Here is a 22,495-nt window from a genome sequence, read left to right as displayed (position 1 = left end):
CTCGAGAGTGCTGGTGAGAGCACCCGGACGGAATCGCCTCTCGTTAGTGTATCATTGTGAAATCGCACACGTTAGATTTAATGCGACCTCTTTGGTGTCCGTATAAATGACGCAAGCGGGGTGAATAGAGAGGCTGTTAAATCTCGGGCTTTTTGCCACACTGAGAGAGAAGAGATGAAGTGGTTGGCGCCGGGAAACTGTATCCGAAAGTTGCTCTGATTAATGAACCAGCATGCTGTGTGTGCGATTCGCAACAAAATTTGGCAACGAAATGGTTACATACATGGTTGCTGGTTAAATTATGCGTGTGATTTGGAAATAACAGTCGTCATTTAAATATGCTACTCCTGAATAAAACCAATAAACCTGATAAAATTTGCAGAGGCGTTGAATAGTTTGAGGTCAATGTTTTGTTTGGATTTTAAAATGAAAAGCTATGAGCATAAAAAATTAATATAAATAAAAATTATAAATTTGGAATCATAGCTTTTTATTTATTTATTTTAATTTTTGTTTTAATAAACACCGATTATAATAATTTAAAAACATTTTATGATTGAAGCGCTAGAATTTAAATTTCAAATTAAATCGTTAAGCAGTAATCAGGAATGAAAATAATTGGATTTTAATGAAAATCCGGCCATTAATTCAAGATTTTATAACTCAAAGCTCTTAGCTCGAGGAATAAAATTTCACATAATTGACTCGTTTGCGAGCGTAAGATGAAAACTCCCAAGCAAACGAGGCGTGCATGGAGCAGCGAGAGTCTCTCTCTTGAGAGAGTAAAAGTGCAAGTTCTGGTTGCCGGCGGCGAGGAGCCGGCGCCCGAGAGCCTCATGCACATCCTCCTCCGCCGATGGCGAATGTGGACCGGAAGCGAAGGAGGTCAAGTGCATGACCCACTTCCGGTGCGTTCATCTGCAGGTGCAAGACTTTTTTCTTTCTTTCTTTCATTCGCCCAAATTATCATTTTCACTCTGTTGCTTTTGGACCGTCCGGGGCCAACCGCATCCACGTCACTGCGCATTACTTATGAATCCATCAGTGGGCAGGTGAAAAGAAGAAGACTTTGAACGCTTAAAAGTCAAGGTGAAGTGGAGAGATGCTCTTTCGGTCGAGTGAATTGTCAGCAGCTCTCTCGTTATTTTGCATTTTCCCGAACGACGCCTCTCGCATTGCTAATTTTTTCTGCCATTCTTTGTCAGTGCTTATTTTTCTCAGCGGTCGGCTTTTTAATTTGTTTGGCGCGAGTTTTTTCTCAGTGTGGACGCTGCTTGTTCGTTCACATGGACAATGCATATTAATCGTCTACAAGAATGGTGAGGAGAAAATATCCACGTCCTTTCTCTTTCTGATCCATTTACTTGATTATTATTTTTTTTATTAATTGTTTAATTAAATATTTATTTTTTGTAGTTTTCCTCATGATGTTATTAAGTATTTAAACCAAATAATATAGAATTCTTTTAATTTCTCTTTGAAGCTTTAAAATTCGCAGAAAATATCAATCAGCAAATTGTGATATATTTTAAATAATTTTTTTTTTAATGACAACACACTCAATGGTATTACTGGTTAATTTTAAAAATCGAATAAGATTGGCAGTAAAAATTTGTATAATACTGATGATAATTAACTTAAAGATTTTTCCTAAACAAACTTAACAAGTTTTAAAATTGGGGCAATAAAGTTTTACGTTGGCATATTTTCTCCTCTTGCAAAAATTAAAATTCAGCCCTTCACGTTAACCTTTCAATAAAATGAGCACAAATAATGTGAATTTTCAAACAATAGACGAGCACTTGCAAACATGCTCTGCCTTGAGTTCAAGTGAATGTCATGCAGAACACCGCGAGTGAAATAAACGATAATAACTCGACGCAAGGCGGTGTAGGCATCAGGACACAATGAAAAGCGCGCAGAATTAATTCCATTCACGAAGAGTCCGACATCATAAATCTGAGCATTTTCAGTTGCGAAATATAAGCGAGCGAAGCAACTTCTTATTTGTGCAAAATTTTCGCAACAGTCGAGCAGTTTGTCAGGCGCGTCGCACTCACGGGGACTTAATTATTGCACACACGCTCTTTTCAGTTCGCGGTGAGCAAATCGCGACGATGAACCTCCTCGCAATTAGCATGCACGCGCGTGCACCTACGCATGAATAATTAGCAAGCGAGAGGGACGTGCCTGAGGCTCAGTGGGATAATTTGCTTATCGTTTATCGCGCGGTGTGGCGATTTGCTTGCACTTTCAAGCAGCTGCTTATGTTGACATTATTATAGATGAGTGCAGTCTCTCTAAGATTGCAACAACAAAGGGTCACGTAATGCAATTTTGCTTGGATTTGATTATCATACAATCTTATAATGATTGCGAGTTTTGTAGATTCAACATGCAGCGACCAAAAATAACATGGTTGATGAGATAGCGCATGATCGTGATATAATTTTACTCAAATTATCCAATTCCCTTATTATTATTTCTTTTCGCAAGACAATTTAATTAGTATTTAGTTGATTATAAAATGAACAAATCACAGTTTAAAAGTAAAAAAAAATGATGAGTGATTGATTTTTATTTTTAAATATATTTACAATAATTAATATTGTGCTCTGCATTGGAAATAATTGAGTGCTCTCAAAGAATTCTCTGCTTTTTTTAAGTTTAATTTCTTTTTAATTTATCATCTCACCCAACCAGCATAAATATTAAAAATTAGGGACTGCATTGAAAATTCTCATCGCTCAAAAAAATCATCCAACAGCCACGCTGCCTGCAGAACTAATTAAAGGGTTAATTGAGATGAATGTAACTTGTGTGACAGCAATGAAAACCCGCCACATGGCAGAGTTTTAATTAACGTTAGAAGAATAGAATTTATTAACACTTCCATCAGTATTCCCCTTCGATGTTTGCACTTATGGAAAATAATAGTAACGCAACACGCAGATGGCAATTAATTAATTTAAGTCAGCTCTGTCATCTTAAAATAAAACGGTGTTATTAAAATATTGCATAGCTGATTCTACAAGTATGATTTATTTTTTTTTACTCGTGAAAATAAACTTCATTATCTGCAAGTAACTAAAGCAGCTTGAATAAAAAAAAATGATTTCTTAAAATAAAAACATTTCCGAATTTTTATTCACCTCTATAACGTGGTATGATTAATTGGTGGTCTCACATTGAACAATACAAAATCAAAAATTATTTTTAAAGTTTTCCATTACGTATTTATAATTTTTTTCGTTAAGTGATAATGATAATCATTATAAGAAACAATACTTCGGCACAGCTCATCTGCTCGCACAAAATGACAAAAAACTCATTTTTGCAAGAGTGTGCACATTTTAACACTTTCGAAGCTACAAGATTTTTTTCTCTCCGTGATGGTTTTTGAACTTGACGGAGAGGAGACCTGGTCGGCGTGAAAGAGTAAAAGTTGCTTACTCAGTCACTTGAACACACACGCCGAGCTTTGACACGACTGCTGCTTTTTACTTTCTGCATTTACCAACATCAGCAATGCAGCCGACGAGCAAACGGGCCATTCGGTCTTTCATTGTCAGCCTCTTTGCTTTCCATTAACAAGTGAGGCGTGCAGTCAAAGGTCAAATGAAAAATCAATGGGGAAGCAAATTCTGCTGCTATAACTTAAGAAATTGAATTTTTTTTCAATAATGATAATTTTGCGAAGATTTTCTTTGAAACATTAATTTAAAGCGTCTATTTTGGCTCAAATGGGATATGAAATAATTTATTTCAATTGAATCAGATATTTTAAAATTAAATAGGCTACAGTTTATATACATTAAAAAATAATGATATATAAATATTTATACCCAATTTATTAAATCTGGGTGAGAACTGTAGAAAATAAAAAAGCTTACGAAATGAAATAAATTGAACCCAGTATGAGAAAGTATAAAAAGGATAAAAAGCATGCGATTTTCAAGTAACAAAATTTCCATTTCTTAATTCGTAGTTCGACTGAGGTATTTGCGCATTATCTGATAAGTTCATTCATCCCATGTGGAGACCTTCATCTTGAAAATTTTCAAACACAACGCCGTCAGGGGCGTCACTACTTTTAGATTTGCTAATAGGCTAATTGTGATGGAAATAACAGCGGCGGCATGTGCGCTGCTTGTCGGCAATGAAGGGTAAAACGATGGGGGTCACGCGCGCGGCTCAAACTGTCTGCATGTAGCAAAATCATGCGGGTCCTGCAAGCGAACGACTTTTTATAACAATCAGTCATCCCCTTTGCCATTCAATAGCGTGTGTACAAAATTATCTTTATTGCAGGGGCGCTGACATTAGCGACGAGAATATGCAACAACTAAAAGATGGCATGGCGTATTTATTAATTACAGTTATAATTAATGAAATTGACTATTTTTGTTTATAATAAGAATGCAAGTTCACCTCCGATAAGTAATGTATGAATGCTTGCCAAATATGAATTGTAAAATTCGTTTCGCAAAAAATGTATTCATTTAATTTTTATGGATAAAATGGATAAAATAATATATTAATTTTTTTTTACATAACATTAAATTTTTTTTTGTTAACAAAAAATAAAGGCCACCGAAAAAAAATGGATACGTTCCGTGCCGATAATAGAAGCGCCGTCTACAGGGTCAACTGAATTTTCCGGTATTTTCCTCATGGGGGCAAAAAAAGCAATAACTACATATATGTCAGGCGGGAACGCAAACAATAAAGTGACATGAAAATTGAGTGGAAATACAGAAATATCTGAAAGAAAAATGGGACTTTGACCTACCTGGGCATCCAGTTCACCTCGATGCATTTGTCAGCAAAAAGCGGAAGTCTTCCGTCGGCTCATTTCGGCGACACAGGGCACCAAACATCACAAGGATTTGGATCTCTTCTTCGCCATTTTTGTGCTCTTTTCAACCTTCAACTCTGTCTTGTTGGTGGGCGGATTTGCTTGCGCACCACCAAGGAACATTCCTCCCGCTGGCTGGTGGCTGTTGCTGTTCGGCGCTTCGACGAGAACGAACAGGTCAGCACAGGGATGAGAAGCGATTCACGAGAAAATGTGAAGAGACGCCGCGCTGGATTTAATAATTAAACCTAAAACAAAATTTTTGTAGAACGCGTAAATTTTAAATACATAATCAAAATTTCAGCATTGATAGTATTAAATTAAAAAATGATGTATTTTTTGATAGTGCTAGTTTTAAATTAATTTTGACTATGAACGTTTCCGCGAGAATTTTTTTTTTATTTTAAAAATAGAATAGTTTTTAAAATTAACGCTCTACGATGACAATTTTGCTAATTAAATTTCCTATAATTATACTAATTTCTTTCGTAGGCTTGATGACGTCAGAATTTTATTTACGTATGCATGATAAACTGCTCAAAGTCAATAGTCAATGTAATTAAAATTTTTAGAATTATCAATCAACGCTAGCATTTTGCATATTTTAAGTTTACGCGTTCTTAAAAAATTTTATCTTAGATTTCATTATTAACAATAAATCCAGAGCGGCGTATTTTCCTCCTTCTCCTCTCATCCCTGTGCTGACCTGTTCATTCTCATTGAAGCGCCCAACAGCAGCAGCAGCCACCATCCAGCGGTATGGAGGGCGAAAGCGAAAGTATGCAGTGCAAGATAACAAAGTCTCGATACCTCGGCAGCCCATATCTCGCCGATTGTGAGCCGACGGAGGATTTCGCCGACCTGCCGAGGACCCAAAATGGACCAGAGACTCTTGCCATGCCGCCAAGGTAGGGTAAAACCACGCACTTAATTATATAAAATCCGCGGACTCACTTATGTATTCGGGATAATTCTGTCTCGAGAGCAATTGTTGTTGTTGATAATAATCTGGTCCTGACCATTCAGCCATACATATTTTTTGTGACATCTAAATTTTTATTTAAAGATTTAGGAATTTATCATCTTTATAAAGTTCATGCATTGCTAGGTCTCGAGAGTCGAGAGCGATAGCCACGCAATTAAACTTTTGAACAATACGCGCTTGTCTGCTGCTTTTCTTTTGGGCATGGAATGAAAGTCATGCGAGAACGCAGACACTTCCATAGACGCTTATAGTGGCTGCTTGCAAAAAAATTAAATTGGATGTTTTCAATTTCAAATTTATAAATGATGATTTTTCATCTCTTTTTAAATAAATAATGAAAACTGATAACGTCAACAAACTACAACTTAGCTTTTCAAAATTTAAACGCTTATATCAAATTTAAATGGAATTTATTATTAAATTAATGCAAACAGAGAAGCAGAGTACATGAAGCACCCGCTAAGTAAATATGAGCAGGAGCACGGGACGTCTCTTCAGCTCATTTCAGCAGACATATTAAATGGGCTTGTAGTCCAGCTTAGATTCGAGTTTCTTGTTATCAGACACTTTGCGCACAGCCTTCATGAAGTCCTCTTGGATTACGTACTCGCGTTCAGCACGGATCGCAAAAAGACCAGCCTCTGTGCACACGTTCCTCAGGTCAGCACCGTTGAAGCCATCAGAGAGCTTCACTACTGCCTCGTAATCTAAACGAAATTAGAGAGGAATTTTTATTGATTTAATTCTTAAAATATATCCAATCAAAGTTGAAAGGAAATAACACTAATTTTAACTTATTTGTTGAAATAAAAAACAATTAATAAGGTACAGCTTAGCATGATAGATTATGAGTTCAAATTCTCACCAATTTCGCCATGCTTGGCAATTGGACCTGCATGAATCTTGAGGATTTCCAACCTAGCCTGCTCGTTGGGCAGAGGAATTTCAATTTTCCTATCCAGACGACCAGGTCTCAACAGCGCAGGATCCAGGGTGTCTGGCCGGTTTGTGGCCATGATAATTTTTACCTAAAAAAGAAAATGAAACATTGAAGTTTCAAATTGGCATTGCTTGCAATAGCCTACTTGTCCCAATGAATCAAAGCCGTCCATTTGGTTGAGAAGCTCCATCAAAGTACGCTGAATTTCTCGATCAGCAGATGTGCCCTCGGAAAATCTCCTGCCACCTAAAAATTATATGACGATTCATATATTCAAACATTAAGTACAAATTAAGTCTTTTTTTATATATAATCTTGATATTTACCAATGGCATCAATCTCATCCATGAAAATAATGCAAGGCTGGTGGTCCCTGGCATAGTTAAACATTTCTCGAATCAAACGAGCACTCTCTCCAATGTATTTGTCTACAATTGCACTAGAGACAACCTACAATTTGTAATTAATTTACATTAAAAATTAAAAATATAGTTTTTAAAATACTTTGAGGAAGTTTGCATCAAGCTGGCTGGCTACGGCTCGAGCCAGGAGAGTTTTTCCAGTTCCAGGTGGGCCGTAGAGCAAACAACCCTTAGGAGGGGTGATACCCACTCGTTGAAATAGCTCTGGGTTCAGAAGGGGGAGCTCAATTACCTGAAATAACAAGTAATTCAAGTTATTAAAAGTTTGCTAGAGGAATAGGACATAGTGTTATAAATTATTATTATTGTGTACGTCTCAGTCAAAATGCAATTAAAATTCTCCATTTTCTTTCAACTTTCAAGGATGGACATAATCGCAAAAGGATCACACCATTTTTTTAAAGAAAATATGATCACATTTGCAATCGCAAGAGGTGATCAATCACATTCGATCATTTGCGATCTTTTGGCAAGTGCGGGAAGAAATTTTAATATTCAATATTGGAGGATATAATGCAAAATCTGGAAGAAAAACTGGCGATTTCAGATAATTTTAAAGAAAAATTTCTTAAACAAAGACTTTTCATTTATGAAGTTCATTTTTGTGCTGACTCCTCGTTCTGAAACCAGAATTGATAAAAAAAAACCGTTAGAAAGGGTTTTAAAAAAAATTATATTTGATCTTTGATCGCAAAACTCGCAACATTTTGAGATCGCAATAGCACAATTTTTAAATTTCACCGCAGTCACAAAATTTGAGATCGCGTCCATCCTTGTCAACTTTCTTGAATAAAATGAAATAATTTAATAATTTTGAATGAATATTCAGGCCTAAATTTGTAATACTGGTGCACAATTTATTCCGACTTGCCTCTCTCAATTCTCGGATTTGCTCGCCTAGACCTCCGATCTCGGAATAAGTGACATCTCCGGGGTCCTCATGTGACATGTTGTAGACCAAGGGATCCACTTCCCTGGGCAAGTACCTCATAATCGTCAGGGTGGTCATGTCAAGCGCCACTCGTGTACCAGATTTCAGCTTGGCTTTGTCCAACTGGCGCCGACAGCCGACAACATACCTAGGCCCATTCGTCGCCTTCACAATAACTGAAATAAATTAAATTAGCAAATCGTTCTGTGATACAGGACTTAAAAATCACATTTTTCTTCAGTCAGCTGCTTCAAAACTTCACCAACTATCTGTAAATTTAAGCGATAGTTGAATAAATTGTAACTTTTATTTATGTAAATTAACAAACCTGTCCGACACTCTGCAAAGCTTTCAGGTCGTTTTCAGACTTGTCGTACTGCTTGGTCAATTCTTTAAGCTGCTCTCGCACTGAAAAATGAATTAAAACGTCAATATTTCACACTTTTCATACTAAAACTATCAGTGTGAAGACTGCGAAGAGAAAAAATAATTTTGCTGAAGCTTGCAAAGAGGTCGATGACATGCAAGAATTTTGAAGGGTCCCTTTTTTGTCGAATACGTAAAAATTTACCGAAATTTTTGTGGCAAAATAAAGTTTGGAACTTACTCTCTTTCAGTCGGCTCTCGACTTCTTTGTGCTCCAAAAGTTTCTTTCTGTAATCAGCAAGGGATTGCTCCCGGAGCGGATCCATCGGAACAGCCGCCATGATTATTTGCCAAAACAAGCTGTCGGCGGGGTGGGCCGGGCCGAGAACAAATGACGGTCGACGTCAGACTCTTTTGAATGTTCAGCGCGCTAAAAGCACGAAATGAACCGCAATAGAATTTTTCATTATACACACATCTCTTCTTCCCGTCTTATTATAAATCTGCTACTTCTTTTACTCCAGTGGGCAAATTGATCGGGGTTGCAATAGTCTTGGGGAACTCTAGATATCCCACGAGATGAAGGGTTGTGTGACTTGTGTGCAATTAAATGCTGTCATTTAGCACACCTCTCTTTGTGAGAAAATATTTGTATGAAGTATGAAGAAATGCAAAGAAATGTTATGAAAGACTAAACAAATTTTGAGAGTAAATAATTTGCTTTATTGAAATTACATCAAAATTATAAACTGTAATTACGGTCTAAATATCAAGACACTTCTTGGCTGTTAATATATGATCTTCATTCGCTTATTGCACAACTTAAAAACGGTGTATCATATAGTATTATATTTTTTCTCTTTTTACAATATCTTAGGCTCAGCGCTTGCAGATTAGTGTTTTTTTTTTTAAATTTCAAGATTGAAGCCCTTAAAATTAAAATAATGAGAGAGCATTGAATTTGATATTAAAGAAATATAAACTAAATATTGAGTTTCATAGTAATGGAATAAAATTAGATTTATAAAAATCAACATTTATCGATTTTTTCAAAACATTTGTACACATAATCTATTCATCTATAATTATTCGTTCCTCAAACAATTTTATGATCCATAATACTCCACAGGACCATGAAGCTTCATATCAAACAAAAATTTGTTAAATGCGTAGTTAAATGGGTTAAAATGTTGTTCTTTGATTCTGATTTTTAAATTTTGATGTTTTTTTTTCAGAAGAATAAAAAATCGAATTAATTGGAATATCATTAAAATACTTTTTACAATATTTCCTGGTATATTTTAGATTCCTGTTTTTCAAACCGAACGCCGGCAGATTCTTTGTTTTTTACACTCCCTATTCTCACCTCAGGGTCGCTCAATTGCTTTTTATCTATTCTTGGTTTATTAACCTCTGCGTAAAGTGCGTTTGGTTGGCCTGGATCACTTTCAACCTTCGTGTTTATTGCTTTTTTTGCCTTGACCACTTCGGCGTAAATGGAATTTTCCACCGAAACAGAGGAGTTAGCCCCTACTTCATTGTTGCTCTTATTGACCTCGGCATAAAGAGCACAGGAAGGACTGATTTCGGTTATTGGAGCAGCAGCATTAATTAATACTGACTCTGCTCTCACACGACTACAAATTTTTGAGGCTTGGGGATAAAATCTTTTTCTGTTCCCATAGCAAAAAGCAACATTGATTAGAAGAGAAATAATAAAAGCTACAGCAAGGAGAAGATTTACCCCCAAATCGTTATTTTTCTCGACTGAAGATTTTCCACTTTGATTTGTTTGATTACTTGTACTCGATGAATCGGTTGAGCGATCAGTCGATGGGATTTTAGAGCCGGATTTATAGTCCAGTTTAAAATTACGTGGACAAAATCCCATCGTGTTAATACCTGCCAAAAAAGAATTAAATGGTGTATGTCAGTATTATAAGAAAAGTTTTTTATTTTAAATGATTGATAGTTAAATAGAAAAGCCTTTTTCAGAACTGAGAAAATTAAACTTTATTTGAATTTCCAAAATTTAATTTTAGAGCTCAAACATATACAGGATAATGGATAATTATTAAATTTAGCGTGTTAAATTGGCAAAATTGAAGCATATAATGCAACAGGAAACGTTTGAGCGTTTTTTATAAAATTATTAAGTATCCAATTGTTTTAGAAAATAAATTTAAATCACAAATCACCTGTGCAATTCATGCTTAGAGCATTGCCACTGGTGTTGGTGAGAGACACGGTGCAACTGCAATTACGTTCCAGAATTTTTTTATGTTTAAATGAAAACTGATCGCAAATTTCAAAATCGTCTTGATAGCAGAACGTGTAATCCAGGTGACTCTTGTTCACTTGAAACAAAATTAACATGATTATTCACCACTAGTAGCTTTTGAAGCCGCAAGCACTCCCTGGTTTTAAATCTAACCCAAGGTTATTCATTCCTACCATTACTTCCGATGAGCAATCGCCAACTCCAGGTTTCAGAAACCCAATTTTTTAATTCAATGCAGTTGCACCAAACTACGAGACTAAAAATGATGGACGCTCCCAGATTCAATATTGCCATTCTAATTGTAAGAACTGAAAAGGAAATACATTATCTGCTTGAGTGTAGGAAAAATACACTGCGTCGTCTGCGTCATAAGGCATGTATGATAAAAATAATACAGCAATAGAGTTAAAATCTTATCCATAAGAAGTATAAAGAGGCGGATGTATTTTTTACAGCTGGTTTTTATTTCCTCGTTTTCTTGTACAGCTAAAAATCTCAATTATATTTGAGCGGTTTACATTTATTTAGATATTTTTTGTTTTATTCAAAAATATTCATTTCATGACTTCACAAGTATCAATATTTGTTATAAATATATTGAATTTCTGTATAGTAAGCCGCATAATCTTTAAAATATAATTATTAAATATGCCCTCCATCTCCATTTTAAAACATATTACTTGCAATGATTTATTAATTTTTATTTTTTTTAACGGCGTTCTTAATAATAATTTATCTAACTAAGTGAAATAGTCACAAAGATGAATTTGTCCGCAAGAATTTATTCTTCGATGCATCATTTTGCAATCGCTGTCTAAAGTCCAAATTCACAATTCTCATTCATTAAAAATTATAGTTTACTAACAATAAGATGTGAAAACGGTTTTAACTTTATAAGTTAATAATCAATTTATTTAAAGCCAATTAAATTCATTGTTACCCACAAAGAAATAACATAAATTTAAGAAAGGAAAACTAAAGGACAATATTCAGACTCACAATCAGCATTATCCAAAATTCGTGCGTCCCGCATTAATAATTCCTGTTACAATCTTAATATACTACGGAACAACGCAAGTTACACATATCTCATTACATTATTTGAATTATTTGTAGCAGCTTGATAATTTTTTTTTTAATACAACAGATAAAATGGGAAATGGGCTTAAATGAAATATAACTATTTTCAAAGTTAGAAAACTGGCAACAGTATTTTTTCACTTTATTTTACTGTCAGTTCAGAGTCAAAATACAAAAAGATCAATGATTAAACTGACTGATGGAAGAGATTAAAAGTTTTTGAAGACGTTTTACAATTAATAACAAGTTGCAGTTCTTCTACGCGATATATTTTTAAATTAAAACCCAATATCCAATAATAGTAAAAAAGGTCTATTCTTCAAGTTCTTCATAGATTTGAAATGATTTCATCCTTATTTTTTCACCCTCATAACTCACGTCAATGTCGTTACTCACATATTTATTTTCAATATTTTCATTTTCAATCAATTCACCTTGCTCGACTTAATTTTTCTTTTTCTTTATGTAACAACTTACAATTACAACGTTCAGAATGACCGAAAGCGCAAGGAAAATTGCCAGAATTGCAACCATTGATTTTGAGCCGCAAAAATGATCTTTTTTAATTTGATCCTTTGAGGCAATATGGTGCTGAAATTTGTTATAGTTGATTTTTGTCTTGTGCATCACTGATATCTTTTTAGGGCAAAACGTAGACACCCAAGAATTTCCACCTAAATAAGAAATTGAAATGTTAATTGTTAAATTATTTTAAGGACGCACCAAGGAAAAATTATAATTTTTATTTTACCTGTAGGTGAAGGATTGCAAGTAACTGTCATGTCATTGGCCAAAACACCATCAATTATTTTGTCCATGTAGTTAAGTGTGCAGTTGCATGTCTCCTCCATCATTGTATTGCCATCCTGGTCTCTCGATTGGCAATTTTCAGCACCGTTAGCGGCAACGTAACAAAATGCGCGATTTCCTTGTTCATTTTCCACTGAAAAAAATGAAAATCAAGTAAACTCACCAATTGCAACTACCTAATATTTAATTTACCATTATTTTCAAACATCAGCCACCAACTGTTGCTTGAAAAATACTCCATTTCATCTTTTTGGGCAACTCCGAATGAAAACAACAACACTCCAATAAGTAGCGGGACCATCTGTAGCATTGCCTACACATTTTATATATTTTGAAATTTATTAATCTGCAGTTGAAGGTAAAAAGGTATGAAGTCGCTCATCACTCGCAAATTAAAAATTAATTATACCTTTTATCGCCTATAATCTGCCTATAATAATAATATTAACAAAATAATTAAGTAATTTACGGCTTTAATCACATAATTAAAACTGTAACATGTTATACTTATACTAGTGATTATAAATGAGCTTGCCTGGCCAATGATATACAAATTCAATTATGTGCGCACTTTTATGGTTTTACCACCAAGACCGGTTTAAAACTAAATAATCTTATTTTACTGTGGTTTCCTGAAAAAAATTTAGAGTTACTTAATTATTTTTCAGATAATTATTATGATAAAATTTCCCCTGTTTCCAGTATGAAGTCTATATTTTCATATTACTTCAGAGCGCTCATTTTTATACGCAGAGTAGGGAGAAATCAATAAGAAAAAAATTTCAAATTAGCATGTCAATTTTCCAACAAATTGCTTTAATATTTTAATCTTGCGCATTTCCTTAACCCTTAACATAATAGTAATCCAAGTTGCCTGTTAAACAATTATTTGAAATGTCTCCCTCAAAATTTAAAGCTCGTCGATAATGTGCTTGGGAACTCGGATGTAGCGCCTCTTTGGTTTTGGTGCCTGATCCAATTCATGCGCCAACTCCAAATATCTTTGCCGCAAAACAAATGCTCCCTCTTTAGGCTGCCTATCTCGTGTAAAGACTCCCTTTCTGTTTCCACCAACTCTTGTATAATCTAGAAAATTCCCATATTAATTTCAAATTTTTTATCACCAAATTAAATAAACCTTGATTTGTCATAAAATCAGCAAAGTTCCAAATCATTTCTCCTATGAAGAAACCTTCACTGCGTAACAAGTCAAACGCTTTGAAATGCTCCGACAACAAATCTGACTGAAACTCTTCCGACCAGATGAAAGATGGAAGCTGTCGAGAGAATTGTTTATTGGTATATTTTATTATTTCAAAATATTAGTTTAACATACCCTGTGAAGACCAACCATTGTGTCTCCGCCGTATTCTGCCATAATAACCGGCTTGCCATTCTTTTCAAACCAGGCTCTAGCCTCGCTAATAACGGAGGTGGCGATTGTTTCAAGGCGCCCGTCATTGCTGTACCACGCGTTGTATCGGTTGAAGCAAAGTACATCACACAAGTGGCCCTAAGCAAAAACGTGCAGAAATATCCTAATTCTTAAAAATTGCAAAAAAAATATACTGCTACGTCTGTTGTGTATGGCTGGGCAATAACAATTGTGATAGGTCTTGTCGGATCCATTTCTCTAACTGCATCTCGCAAATATCTGTATGCGTTTAAGATATAATTCTTTTTTAATTAGTACATGGAAGACTGGTATCTCAATTAGTGCATTGACCTGAAGTAAGGCTCGGACTCATTATGCTGTGTCCTCGGTTCATTAGCCATCGACCACATTATCGTAGAGGCGTAATTCTTATCGCGCCTAATGAGTTCAGCCAGCACCCTTTCATGTTTGAACTTCAACTCATCAGAATAAAACCTTAACAAAAGTAATTAATTTGTTGTACATATTTTGGTGCAAGCATTATTATCTAGTACTCTGTATTTACTGAAGGTGCTTCATCAATGACCATGAACCCTTCTTTATCGGCCATTTGCATACTCTCTTCCGAATAGGGGTAGTGAGAGGTCCGGTAGCAATTAACCCCCATCCATTTCATTAACTCTATGTCTCGTGCCATGATCGGGAAATCCAGCCCTTTGCCTCTTATCTGCAATGGCACAGAGTTAGAAATTTATTTTGTTTAAAATAGTTTTTTTTTTTTTTTTTAACAAAAAAACATGTATTTAATTTACATCTGCGTCCTCGTGTTTCCCAACGCCACGGATGTAGATTGGTTTTCCGTTGATTAGGAGTGAATTTCCGTCCATGGAAACAGCTCGTATTCCAATAGGAAGTCTATATTTGTCAAAAACTTCCCCGTCGGCGCTAATTAGCTCGGCCTATTTTTTTAATCAAAAAAGTTATTTTTAAATACAAAGAAGGCTTCCTTGAAAGAAAAAAAATAAAGCATTGTTAATTTAAAATTCTGCTTGATGTGAATTGAAGCTAATAATTATTTTTAATTAATCTCCATTTTCCCAAATTAAAATTGAAATAATACTTCAAAACTGTAAAGATATCCCGGTCTTGGGTGCATAAAGATCGGCCACCAAAGGGTTGCGTTGGGCACCAAAAGCACGCCCTCGCAACCAGTCTGCTGGAATACTCTGATGACACCGTCGCCGTCCACCAAATTTATCCTGCAGCCGACGCCGGCTTCATTGCCGTCAATATCCACTGCATATGTGATTACGGCGTCATAACCTTCAAAGCCGCAGCAATTTTCTTACAACTTTTGTTAAATTTTATTAATTTTTATACCATTTTGCTGCGGAGTAATTGACGAAGTGGTATTGATGTCAGCGATGTGAGAGTTAGGGACGGTGTAGAGCACCACTGGCCGATGGATGCCCGCATAATTAAAAAAGTCAAAAGTATACTTCTGCACTTCTTTCGGGTCTGGCTCACTATATAGACGGATTTTGTTCCCAATTAAATCTTTTCAAACAAATAGACAAAAGAAGCAGCTTTCTATAATTATAATATTCTAAAACGGCTCGAAGCATATTAGGAGAATATTTTGGCGGCAGGGAAAGTGCTTTCTTTGCCTTAAAGCGGCTTTGCAACTTTTCTGCCAGCGCATCAATTGAAGTGGCGCGGCCCTCCTCAATATACCTGCTGTAAATGAGTTCCACTTGTCCCTGAGGCACCGTCACGTTGGTCAGCACATTATCAACGGCGACGGTGACTCTATTACTTTGGCCGAATACAACCGCCGTGCTCACGTCGGCTTCAAAGGGCAGGTGGCCGCCCTCGTGCTCCACTACAAAATCTCCATTCACCCACTTAAAAAAAATTTAATTAAAAAGAAAAAAATTATTAAAATTTAAGAAAAATTTCTTCCATATTTTATTTTTAAATCATGATTTTCTTACTACTGTTGCCAAATAGTGTACGCTTGCAAAGCGGAGGTAAACCCTCTGATTTTGCCAAGCCAACGGTACGAAAAATGACCTTTCGTACCACGCGGTGCCAACGTAATCTCTTAAATCGGCCTCCACAGTGATATCATTATAGCTGGCAGGCACCGGCATTTTGATTATTTTTGCCTGTTTGAGCAAAAATTTATCTATTATATTGCTTTTTAATAAGAAAAATTGTCCACTTACAGCCCCATATGGGAGCCCTTGCTTTGGCAAATCCTCAACGTCTTGCCGAGTGTCATTTTTAGCCGGGATATAAAAATCCCAAAAGCCGTCCAAGGATTTAATTTCTCTGAACTCCGATTCTCTTTTGATAAACACACGATTAAAATAAAAAATATATCGCAAACTCAGCGCTTTTAAAGGTTACCTTGGGTAGAGATATCCTGCGTGGGCAACCGCAATGAGGGAAGCTAATAAATAGACAAGTCGAGTGGTGCCCATCTCGAGTCGCGGGGCACTGAAGAGACACTGCTTGGCGTGCCTCACGGATGGCACATGTATATCCTCTCTTTCACCAAACTAACAAACAACATGCTTGCATTTTGAATGATAAAGACGTCTTTAATGAGCGACGATATTAACCCGACGCGCTCTTTTCTTGCGTGTATATGATTATAGCGGATTATAAATTATCACCTAAGCTTATTTATGCTATAATGGGCTTGCTAATTTTTACAGTTGTGGATAGAATTTTGCTAAAAATGTATTCACTTCTTCGAAAAATGGCGTATGCTAAAAGATAAAAACGAACAGGTTTGGAATATAAAACAACCGCATCTCTGGTGTTACAAGGTGATAATTTTTCGGTTGCCCTTGAACCTAACTGGTTTTTTCGCCAGACTGCCTCTAAAATATTCAAATTTTCTTACATTTTGCAAAGATGTTTGCACAATAAGGGGAATGAACTGGCGAATATTTATGCTGAATAAAAGACTGTTTGTTGTATGTGATCAATCATGTGATTATTAGTGGAGGTACACTCTCAGCCTAAGACAAAAATAAATAATTAAAGTAGCTATTTACATTAGGTTTTACAACTAGAGGAGTTTCTGATAAACTGGTGTTTTCCAACAGAAATTGTACAGCGTGCCTAATGATTACATATCTCAGCAACTGATTTATTTTCAACATTTTTAATACTGCAAATTTAAGGCAAACCCTGTGATTCTGATTTTTTTTTTTTTAAATGTTTTCATAAAATTTCATCATCCACTAGGGGAAATTTCATTAAATCAGTGGCATGCGCGCACAATTTTATAAACAAAAAATAAATTTTGGGGTGGAATCGTTCATTGCATCAGGCAAAAAGTTAGTTTCTCGTCATTTCTTTATAACAAAGAAACTCAATGCATGAAAAATTACCTATATACAGTAATCATTGATGCTTTGGTTCAAAGAAAGTCAATACTCATAAATAGTTCTACTTTACATCCAGAAAAAAAATAAACGCCACCAGAGGCGTGTTACTCAAAATCACGTAGCGGAATTTTTCAGGACAAGAAGAGCATGTCGTCGAGGTCATTTTGCTGGCGGCACAGTTGCCAGGGTATTTGGGTTCTTGAGCGTCTTGCTGGTAGGTGGAACAGGAGAGGGCGGGGCAGGAGTGCCAGCCTCACTGCCAGAGGAAACGCCATCAACCTCCATCTAGAGCAAAAATCACTCAATGAATAAAATGTTTCCTAAAATAACAGCTTTTAAATGTATACCTTCTCGTCCCTCTCCTCTTCAACAATTGGTCCATTTTCTGCTTCAAATTCCTTAAGAACGGCATCCAAATTGTACCGACGTCTGTAGTTTATGAAGTAGCTCCTCACATGGGCCTCTGTTTTGTTTCCAATGACTTCAGCAATGGCTTTGAAATCTTTGCCATATTTTCTGATTCCTGAGTATTCATTTGAAAATATTTTTCAGATAGCCGGAAAAGATTATTACCTTGGACGGCAAGAAGAAGTTCGTCGTTGGCCCATCTGGAGTTGATCCTGGTATTGGACTCTGGAGGTCGAACGTCACTAATACCGTCTGTGGTGTGCCGTTTAAGGGAGCTGATGTTCTGCTTGTTGTTCTGCACCAGCCGCTTCAGAGATACAATCTCTCTATCCATAGCCTTGAGCATGTTCTCTCCCTGGCCGGCCGGTCCGGTGGCCATGCCAACAAGGTCGTCATGGTTGATGTACATGCCGCGGGGTGGTTTGCGCTTGTTACGGAGGATGTTGTGTGGAATTGGTCGGCCCTCTCGTCGGATGGGCCCCGTTGTGGGTCTTAAACCTCCTGTGCGCCTAAAAATTACATAAAAAAATTGAGTCAATTTGAGAAATTTTATAATAAAATCTTTCAATGATATTTAAATAGCAATTTGAATTCGTGATATATGTATCATAACCTTGACCAAAATAATCTGTATTAATTAATTTGTGTGATACATACTTGTAATATGAGTAGCAAGTTGTGCAAAGAGATCCTTTGGGTGTAGAGTGGAACATACTGCAGCTGATCTCGCAATTGTTGCAGGAGGATCGCGTACCACCTTCACCCTGAAAATATTTTTAAAATCTTAGATTTTCACAATATTGTTGGATTATAATTGATTAAAAAATCAATAAGCAGCATTCTTTAAAAAAGATGAGAGTTGCTTTAATTAAAATTCTAATTAAAAAAAGCAATATTGCAAATTTGACATTTTCTCATGCAGTGTTTTATGATTAAATGGTTGAAATGTGGTCCTGTTCATTTATTGTTCTTACAATAACTAATAATAAGCAGCCTTCTACTTTACCTGCTTTGCGCAGATTTTTGTCTAAAAATAAATTCACCAGCCAACACCACAAACTAACCCAAAGCAAGAAAAATAAAAACACAAAAAAACCACAAGAACCACTTCAAAGCAACAGTTGTGTTGTCAATTTTAGCCCCCTATTTGCGAACAGAAAATTAATAAATTATAAGTTACCTCGGAGTCATTATTTCCGCTTCTGGGAGGTGGCGACCGACTATTGCGGCGGATGCCTCGGTGGATTGTCCATTTCTGATACACAAGCAATACCAAAAGTTACTAAATAGAAGTCAAATCCGGCTAACATTGAGATCCGCGCCGAGTGCGTCTTTTTGAACCGACTCCGCACGGCCGGAACTCAAGAAAAACGTAACATAAAAAGCAAAAATACAATCACTTTGCTTCAGTGCCTCTATTTGAAGTTGGGAAAGAGAATTTGAGTGGAGCGGCTACAACTTTCTCAGTGCTGCTGTTTGCAAATTCTCTTCATGCAGACTTTTGGTTCTAACTCGGCAAAAAAAGTGCAATCGGGTCTATCAAAGAACTCGAAGGCAAACTTTTAACGTGACCAACACATGCATTCCTTAGATGGTCTAAAGTCAAAACTACTCAAACACACTCACCTCCTGACAATTACATTGATTATTTCAACGACTCCAAATTGAAGAAAAATATAATAAACGTGTTTTTTACTCGTATCTCAGAGTTTTGGTTCAAATAAAGAAAATTCTGTTATCAATGCAATGCACAGAACAAGCTGTGGCAAACAGAGATTGCGAAAATATTTCTCCCAAAGACACTCACCCCTCCAACCTTGTCCTCGGAGTCGGAATCGGTGTTGGACCCAAGTTCCGAACCAACTTCGCTGCCGCCCTCCTCCCGCATAGCAGCCATTTTTCGCGCCTGACGGTCCATCAGGCTTGTCCGACTTCTCGTCTTTTTCCAAGAGTAATAATACTTCACCAAGTTGGCAATTGTCTTGTCTGGTAGCTGCAGGAAATAATTTAAATTTCTGCAGTAATAATGTGACTAAAAATTCTTACCATTTGGCGAATACGGTGGAAGCTTTTGCCGTGGAACTGGAATGCTTGTTCGAAGAGGACTTTGTCTTCGACAGTCCAGTCGTCAGGGAACGGTGTGAAGTTTGCAAGGTCGAGGATGGCCTTTTCCAAATCGTGTTTGTGCCAATAGAGCATTCCCAGTGCCTGCTCACCATTATAGCCATACTTTTCCTTTGCTAGGGTTATATAGTCGTCAACTGCAGAACAAGAAAATATTGCAATCAATATAATAAAAATAGCTTTCCCACTGAATTTTTTTTATAATTTAATGTAATTTGAGAAAGGCAGTGACCATTTTAAAATAAAAATTCTTACGTTTTTGATCGGAAATTGTGCCACTGGCTGGAGACCAAACAAGAAGGGCTCGCTCAAAGCATTGTTCTTCGGGTTTTCTCTCTAAATTTTTTTTTTTTTTAATTAATAATTTATAATTATTTGAATAACAAACCTGAGAGTGGAATGTATGCAGGGATTTGGCATTGATAGTCTCTGCCAACACGAATTTTCTCCTCTGTAACAGATAAATAGTGGGAAATTTAATCACTTAAAAATAATAATAATGACACCCATGGTGAAATTGAGCATTGCAAATTACATAAAATTTATTTAAATATGGAATTTAAAATATTTATCACTCTTTCAATTTACAGACAAAATTAGTTTATTCGTTGAAAAATTTTTTAACGCCTGACAAGAAAAATAATCGCCAACTATAATAAAAACAAAACATTTTTTTTAATATTATCAAGAGGAAATTCCAACACATCAATGAGATTATTCTCTTTCAAATTAATTTTGCGAGGGAAATTACTGAGATTTAAATTTCATAGTGTGAATCACTTGATCCTCTGGATAATAATTATTGTCTTATCATGATGACTAAGTAAGTTAAGTAAGGATGCACCGGTGCAGCAGCTGCATCCCTCCCGGCCTCTCTCCTATGGACGCGGCAAAATGCACGTAGTCTTCGAAGTAGTTATAAATTAATGCGCAAACAAGGTGAGCATTATGGGAAAAAAAAATAATAATAAAAAAATGCCTCTTTTTGAAATGTTGAGAATACGTTTCTCGTACGCAGTCGAGAGCCGTAGCCTCGAAAGTTCAAATGGAAAGTAAAATCTGCGCCTCGCAACGTGTGGGCGAAAGGAGATCGGAAGCGCACCGGAAGCTGCAGCTCCACGGTCGCGGGCGTCGCGGCGCCGAAAGGTGAAGGTCGGCGGCCGAAGGCTGGGCGCCGAAAGCCCTCCGCCCTAAGCCCGAGCTTAATTTAAAGCGAGTGTAGCAAAGGAAAAGAAAAGTCGGCTACTTACTCCACTCACCTCGCTCCTCCTCGGAGCTGGACTCGCTCGCGTGTCCATTGGGGCTGGTGCCCCGCGAGCGACCCCCATTCCTCAGCTTGTCCGAACCCCGCTCAGCCAACACCATCGCGACTTCGCTGTCCCCGAGCTTTCCTCACACTGTCCGGCGAGTGTCCTGCACGAAACCGCGCGGTTTCCCTCTCGATTGCAGACACTGAGCGACCAAGCTGCAGCTTTCGCCCTGTGTCTCACCCAGAATTTGCCTCGGCCGCTGTTCGCGTGGTCTCTCAGAAAGAGCGCCAAATTTGAATCTGTGAATTCAATCACCTTTAAATAGGCAAAATCTCATTAATCTCTACTTATTTCGAAGCGGTTTTGTCTGCAAAATTACTAAATTTTTTTACCTTACCAAAAGATTTAGATACTTAGTTTTATATTTAACATTAAGTAGACTTAATTCGTGACCGAGAATGTAGGTCAATGGAAGTATGTCAATGGCATCCATTTGAGACATTTAAGCCGAGTGCTTAATCCGAATTTTTTTTTGTAAATGACTCAGAAAAAGGAAAATTAAACGATCCAAAACAAGGGATAATAAGTTTTTGATGTATTTTAATAATTTTAGTTCCTTTTTTCATAGATTTGAGCGTTTAAAAAGTGAAATTTTCGTTTAAGCACCGTTATTTAGTTACTGTTCCAGCCACCGCTGCTAGATGTCGCAGTGACCTACCAAAAATTCATGTTCTCATTGACATTAAATTGATTTTCTCAAAATATTATTTTTGTAAAATTCAATATTTTTTCCTTTTTTAAATTAATTATTAAAAAAAGGTATTAATGCAGGCTAATTTATCTCATGCGAATCATGAAGTATTATTTTTATTATTTAATTTATATTTTTATAACTGGAATAACTGATATGATCATTCTTTCATACTAATTGAACTAAATTTATGTAAAAAAAGTAAAAATAAATTTATGAGAAATTCAGTTTAACATAAGTACTTGAGAACTTTGTCGTCCTTTGTGCCTCAGCCATCACTGCATGGCTCTGAATTGAAATGTGACACGCTCCTTCATCCTTGTCTAGGGCATCATTATTTTGTGAGCGACCGACAGTGAGCATCTTTTTACCTTGTGCGATTTGGCATTTTTCGTAGCGGAACTAACGGCCATAAAACATATATAATCGCGTGTATAGCTTCATCATGTAATTGATAAATTTCATCTTGGTTTAATTTCCCGTTCCCTCGATTATTTTAATTGCTTCCAA

At 36.3% G+C, this 22,495-nt stretch overlaps 6 protein-coding genes and 1 long non-coding RNA gene across 9 annotated transcripts in view; 1 reads left to right on the top strand and 6 right to left on the bottom strand.

Moving 5' to 3' along the window:
• LOC132201427 (uncharacterized) overlaps nucleotides 1-5,076 on the bottom strand; it is a 50,899-nt gene extending 45,823 nt beyond the window's left edge. Inside the window, exon 1 of the long non-coding RNA XR_009442270.1 lies at nucleotides 4,793-5,076. This is a non-coding gene — a long non-coding RNA (uncharacterized LOC132201427). The remainder of the gene's footprint in view (nucleotides 1-4,792) is intronic.
• Nucleotides 5,077-5,618: 542 nt separating this feature from the next.
• Nucleotides 5,619-22,495, top strand: part of LOC132202014 (parapinopsin-like) — a 72,349-nt gene continuing 55,472 nt past the window's right edge. The window contains exon 1 of the mRNA XM_059628628.1: nucleotides 5,619-5,771. Coding sequence (XP_059484611.1) covers nucleotides 5,736-5,771 — 36 coding nt within the window. The 5' untranslated portion in view covers nucleotides 5,619-5,735. The remainder of the gene's footprint in view (nucleotides 5,772-22,495) is intronic.
• LOC132202013 (26S proteasome regulatory subunit 10B) lies at nucleotides 6,232-8,894 on the bottom strand. Its single transcript, XM_059628625.1, has 9 exons — nucleotides 8,744-8,894; nucleotides 8,465-8,544; nucleotides 8,366-8,405; nucleotides 8,077-8,312; nucleotides 7,288-7,437; nucleotides 7,110-7,233; nucleotides 6,929-7,029; nucleotides 6,709-6,871; nucleotides 6,232-6,550 (listed from the first exon to the last, which is right to left on the bottom strand). Exons 1-9 carry the CDS (start codon nucleotides 8,841-8,843, stop codon nucleotides 6,360-6,362), a joined length of 1,185 nt encoding a protein of 394 aa, XP_059484608.1. The 5' UTR covers nucleotides 8,844-8,894; the 3' UTR covers nucleotides 6,232-6,359.
• On the bottom strand, nucleotides 9,211-11,112 carry LOC132202015 (uncharacterized). Its single transcript, XM_059628629.1, has 3 exons — nucleotides 10,957-11,112; nucleotides 10,701-10,859; nucleotides 9,211-10,404 (listed from the first exon to the last, which is right to left on the bottom strand). Exons 1-3 carry the CDS (start codon nucleotides 11,075-11,077, stop codon nucleotides 9,782-9,784), a joined length of 903 nt encoding a protein of 300 aa, XP_059484612.1. The 5' UTR covers nucleotides 11,078-11,112; the 3' UTR covers nucleotides 9,211-9,781.
• On the bottom strand, nucleotides 11,772-12,986 carry LOC132202016 (uncharacterized). The gene is made up of 3 exons (XM_059628630.1): nucleotides 12,866-12,986; nucleotides 12,615-12,806; nucleotides 11,772-12,537 (listed from the first exon to the last, which is right to left on the bottom strand). Exons 1-3 carry the CDS (start codon nucleotides 12,981-12,983, stop codon nucleotides 12,308-12,310), a joined length of 540 nt encoding a protein of 179 aa, XP_059484613.1. The 5' UTR covers nucleotides 12,984-12,986; the 3' UTR covers nucleotides 11,772-12,307.
• On the bottom strand, nucleotides 13,461-16,638 carry LOC132202011 (beta-glucuronidase-like). Its single transcript, XM_059628621.1, has 13 exons — nucleotides 16,461-16,638; nucleotides 16,277-16,397; nucleotides 16,043-16,216; nucleotides 15,783-15,952; nucleotides 15,429-15,574; nucleotides 15,169-15,371; nucleotides 14,861-15,007; nucleotides 14,603-14,775; nucleotides 14,400-14,543; nucleotides 14,243-14,327; nucleotides 14,010-14,186; nucleotides 13,812-13,950; nucleotides 13,461-13,759 (listed from the first exon to the last, which is right to left on the bottom strand). The coding sequence occupies exons 1-13, from the start codon at nucleotides 16,532-16,534 to the stop codon at nucleotides 13,584-13,586; spliced, it is 1,929 nt and encodes a 642-aa protein (XP_059484604.1). The 5' UTR covers nucleotides 16,535-16,638; the 3' UTR covers nucleotides 13,461-13,583.
• On the bottom strand, nucleotides 17,022-21,496 carry LOC132202012 (REST corepressor 1). 3 transcript variants are annotated; one of them, XM_059628622.1, is made up of 10 exons: nucleotides 21,235-21,496; nucleotides 20,373-20,435; nucleotides 20,240-20,320; nucleotides 19,907-20,121; nucleotides 19,668-19,853; nucleotides 19,041-19,115; nucleotides 18,518-18,624; nucleotides 18,026-18,369; nucleotides 17,800-17,975; nucleotides 17,022-17,737 (listed from the first exon to the last, which is right to left on the bottom strand). In XM_059628622.1, the coding sequence occupies exons 1-10, from the start codon at nucleotides 21,347-21,349 to the stop codon at nucleotides 17,612-17,614; spliced, it is 1,488 nt and encodes a 495-aa protein (XP_059484605.1). In that variant the 5' UTR covers nucleotides 21,350-21,496; the 3' UTR covers nucleotides 17,022-17,611. The 3 variants fall into 3 exon arrangements, with proteins under 3 accessions (XP_059484605.1, XP_059484606.1, XP_059484607.1); XM_059628623.1 differs by having other exon boundaries at nucleotides 21,244-21,496; XM_059628624.1 differs by lacking the exon at nucleotides 19,041-19,115.

This window comes from Neocloeon triangulifer, unplaced genomic scaffold (assembly GCF_031216515.1).
Source record: "Neocloeon triangulifer isolate White Clay Creek 2 clone unplaced genomic scaffold, ASM3121651v1 ptg000014l, whole genome shotgun sequence".
NCBI lineage: Eukaryota > Metazoa > Arthropoda > Insecta > Ephemeroptera > Baetidae > Neocloeon > Neocloeon triangulifer.
Note: the sequence above shows the minus strand (reverse complement) of the source record. Positions and strands in the feature narration are given on the sequence as shown.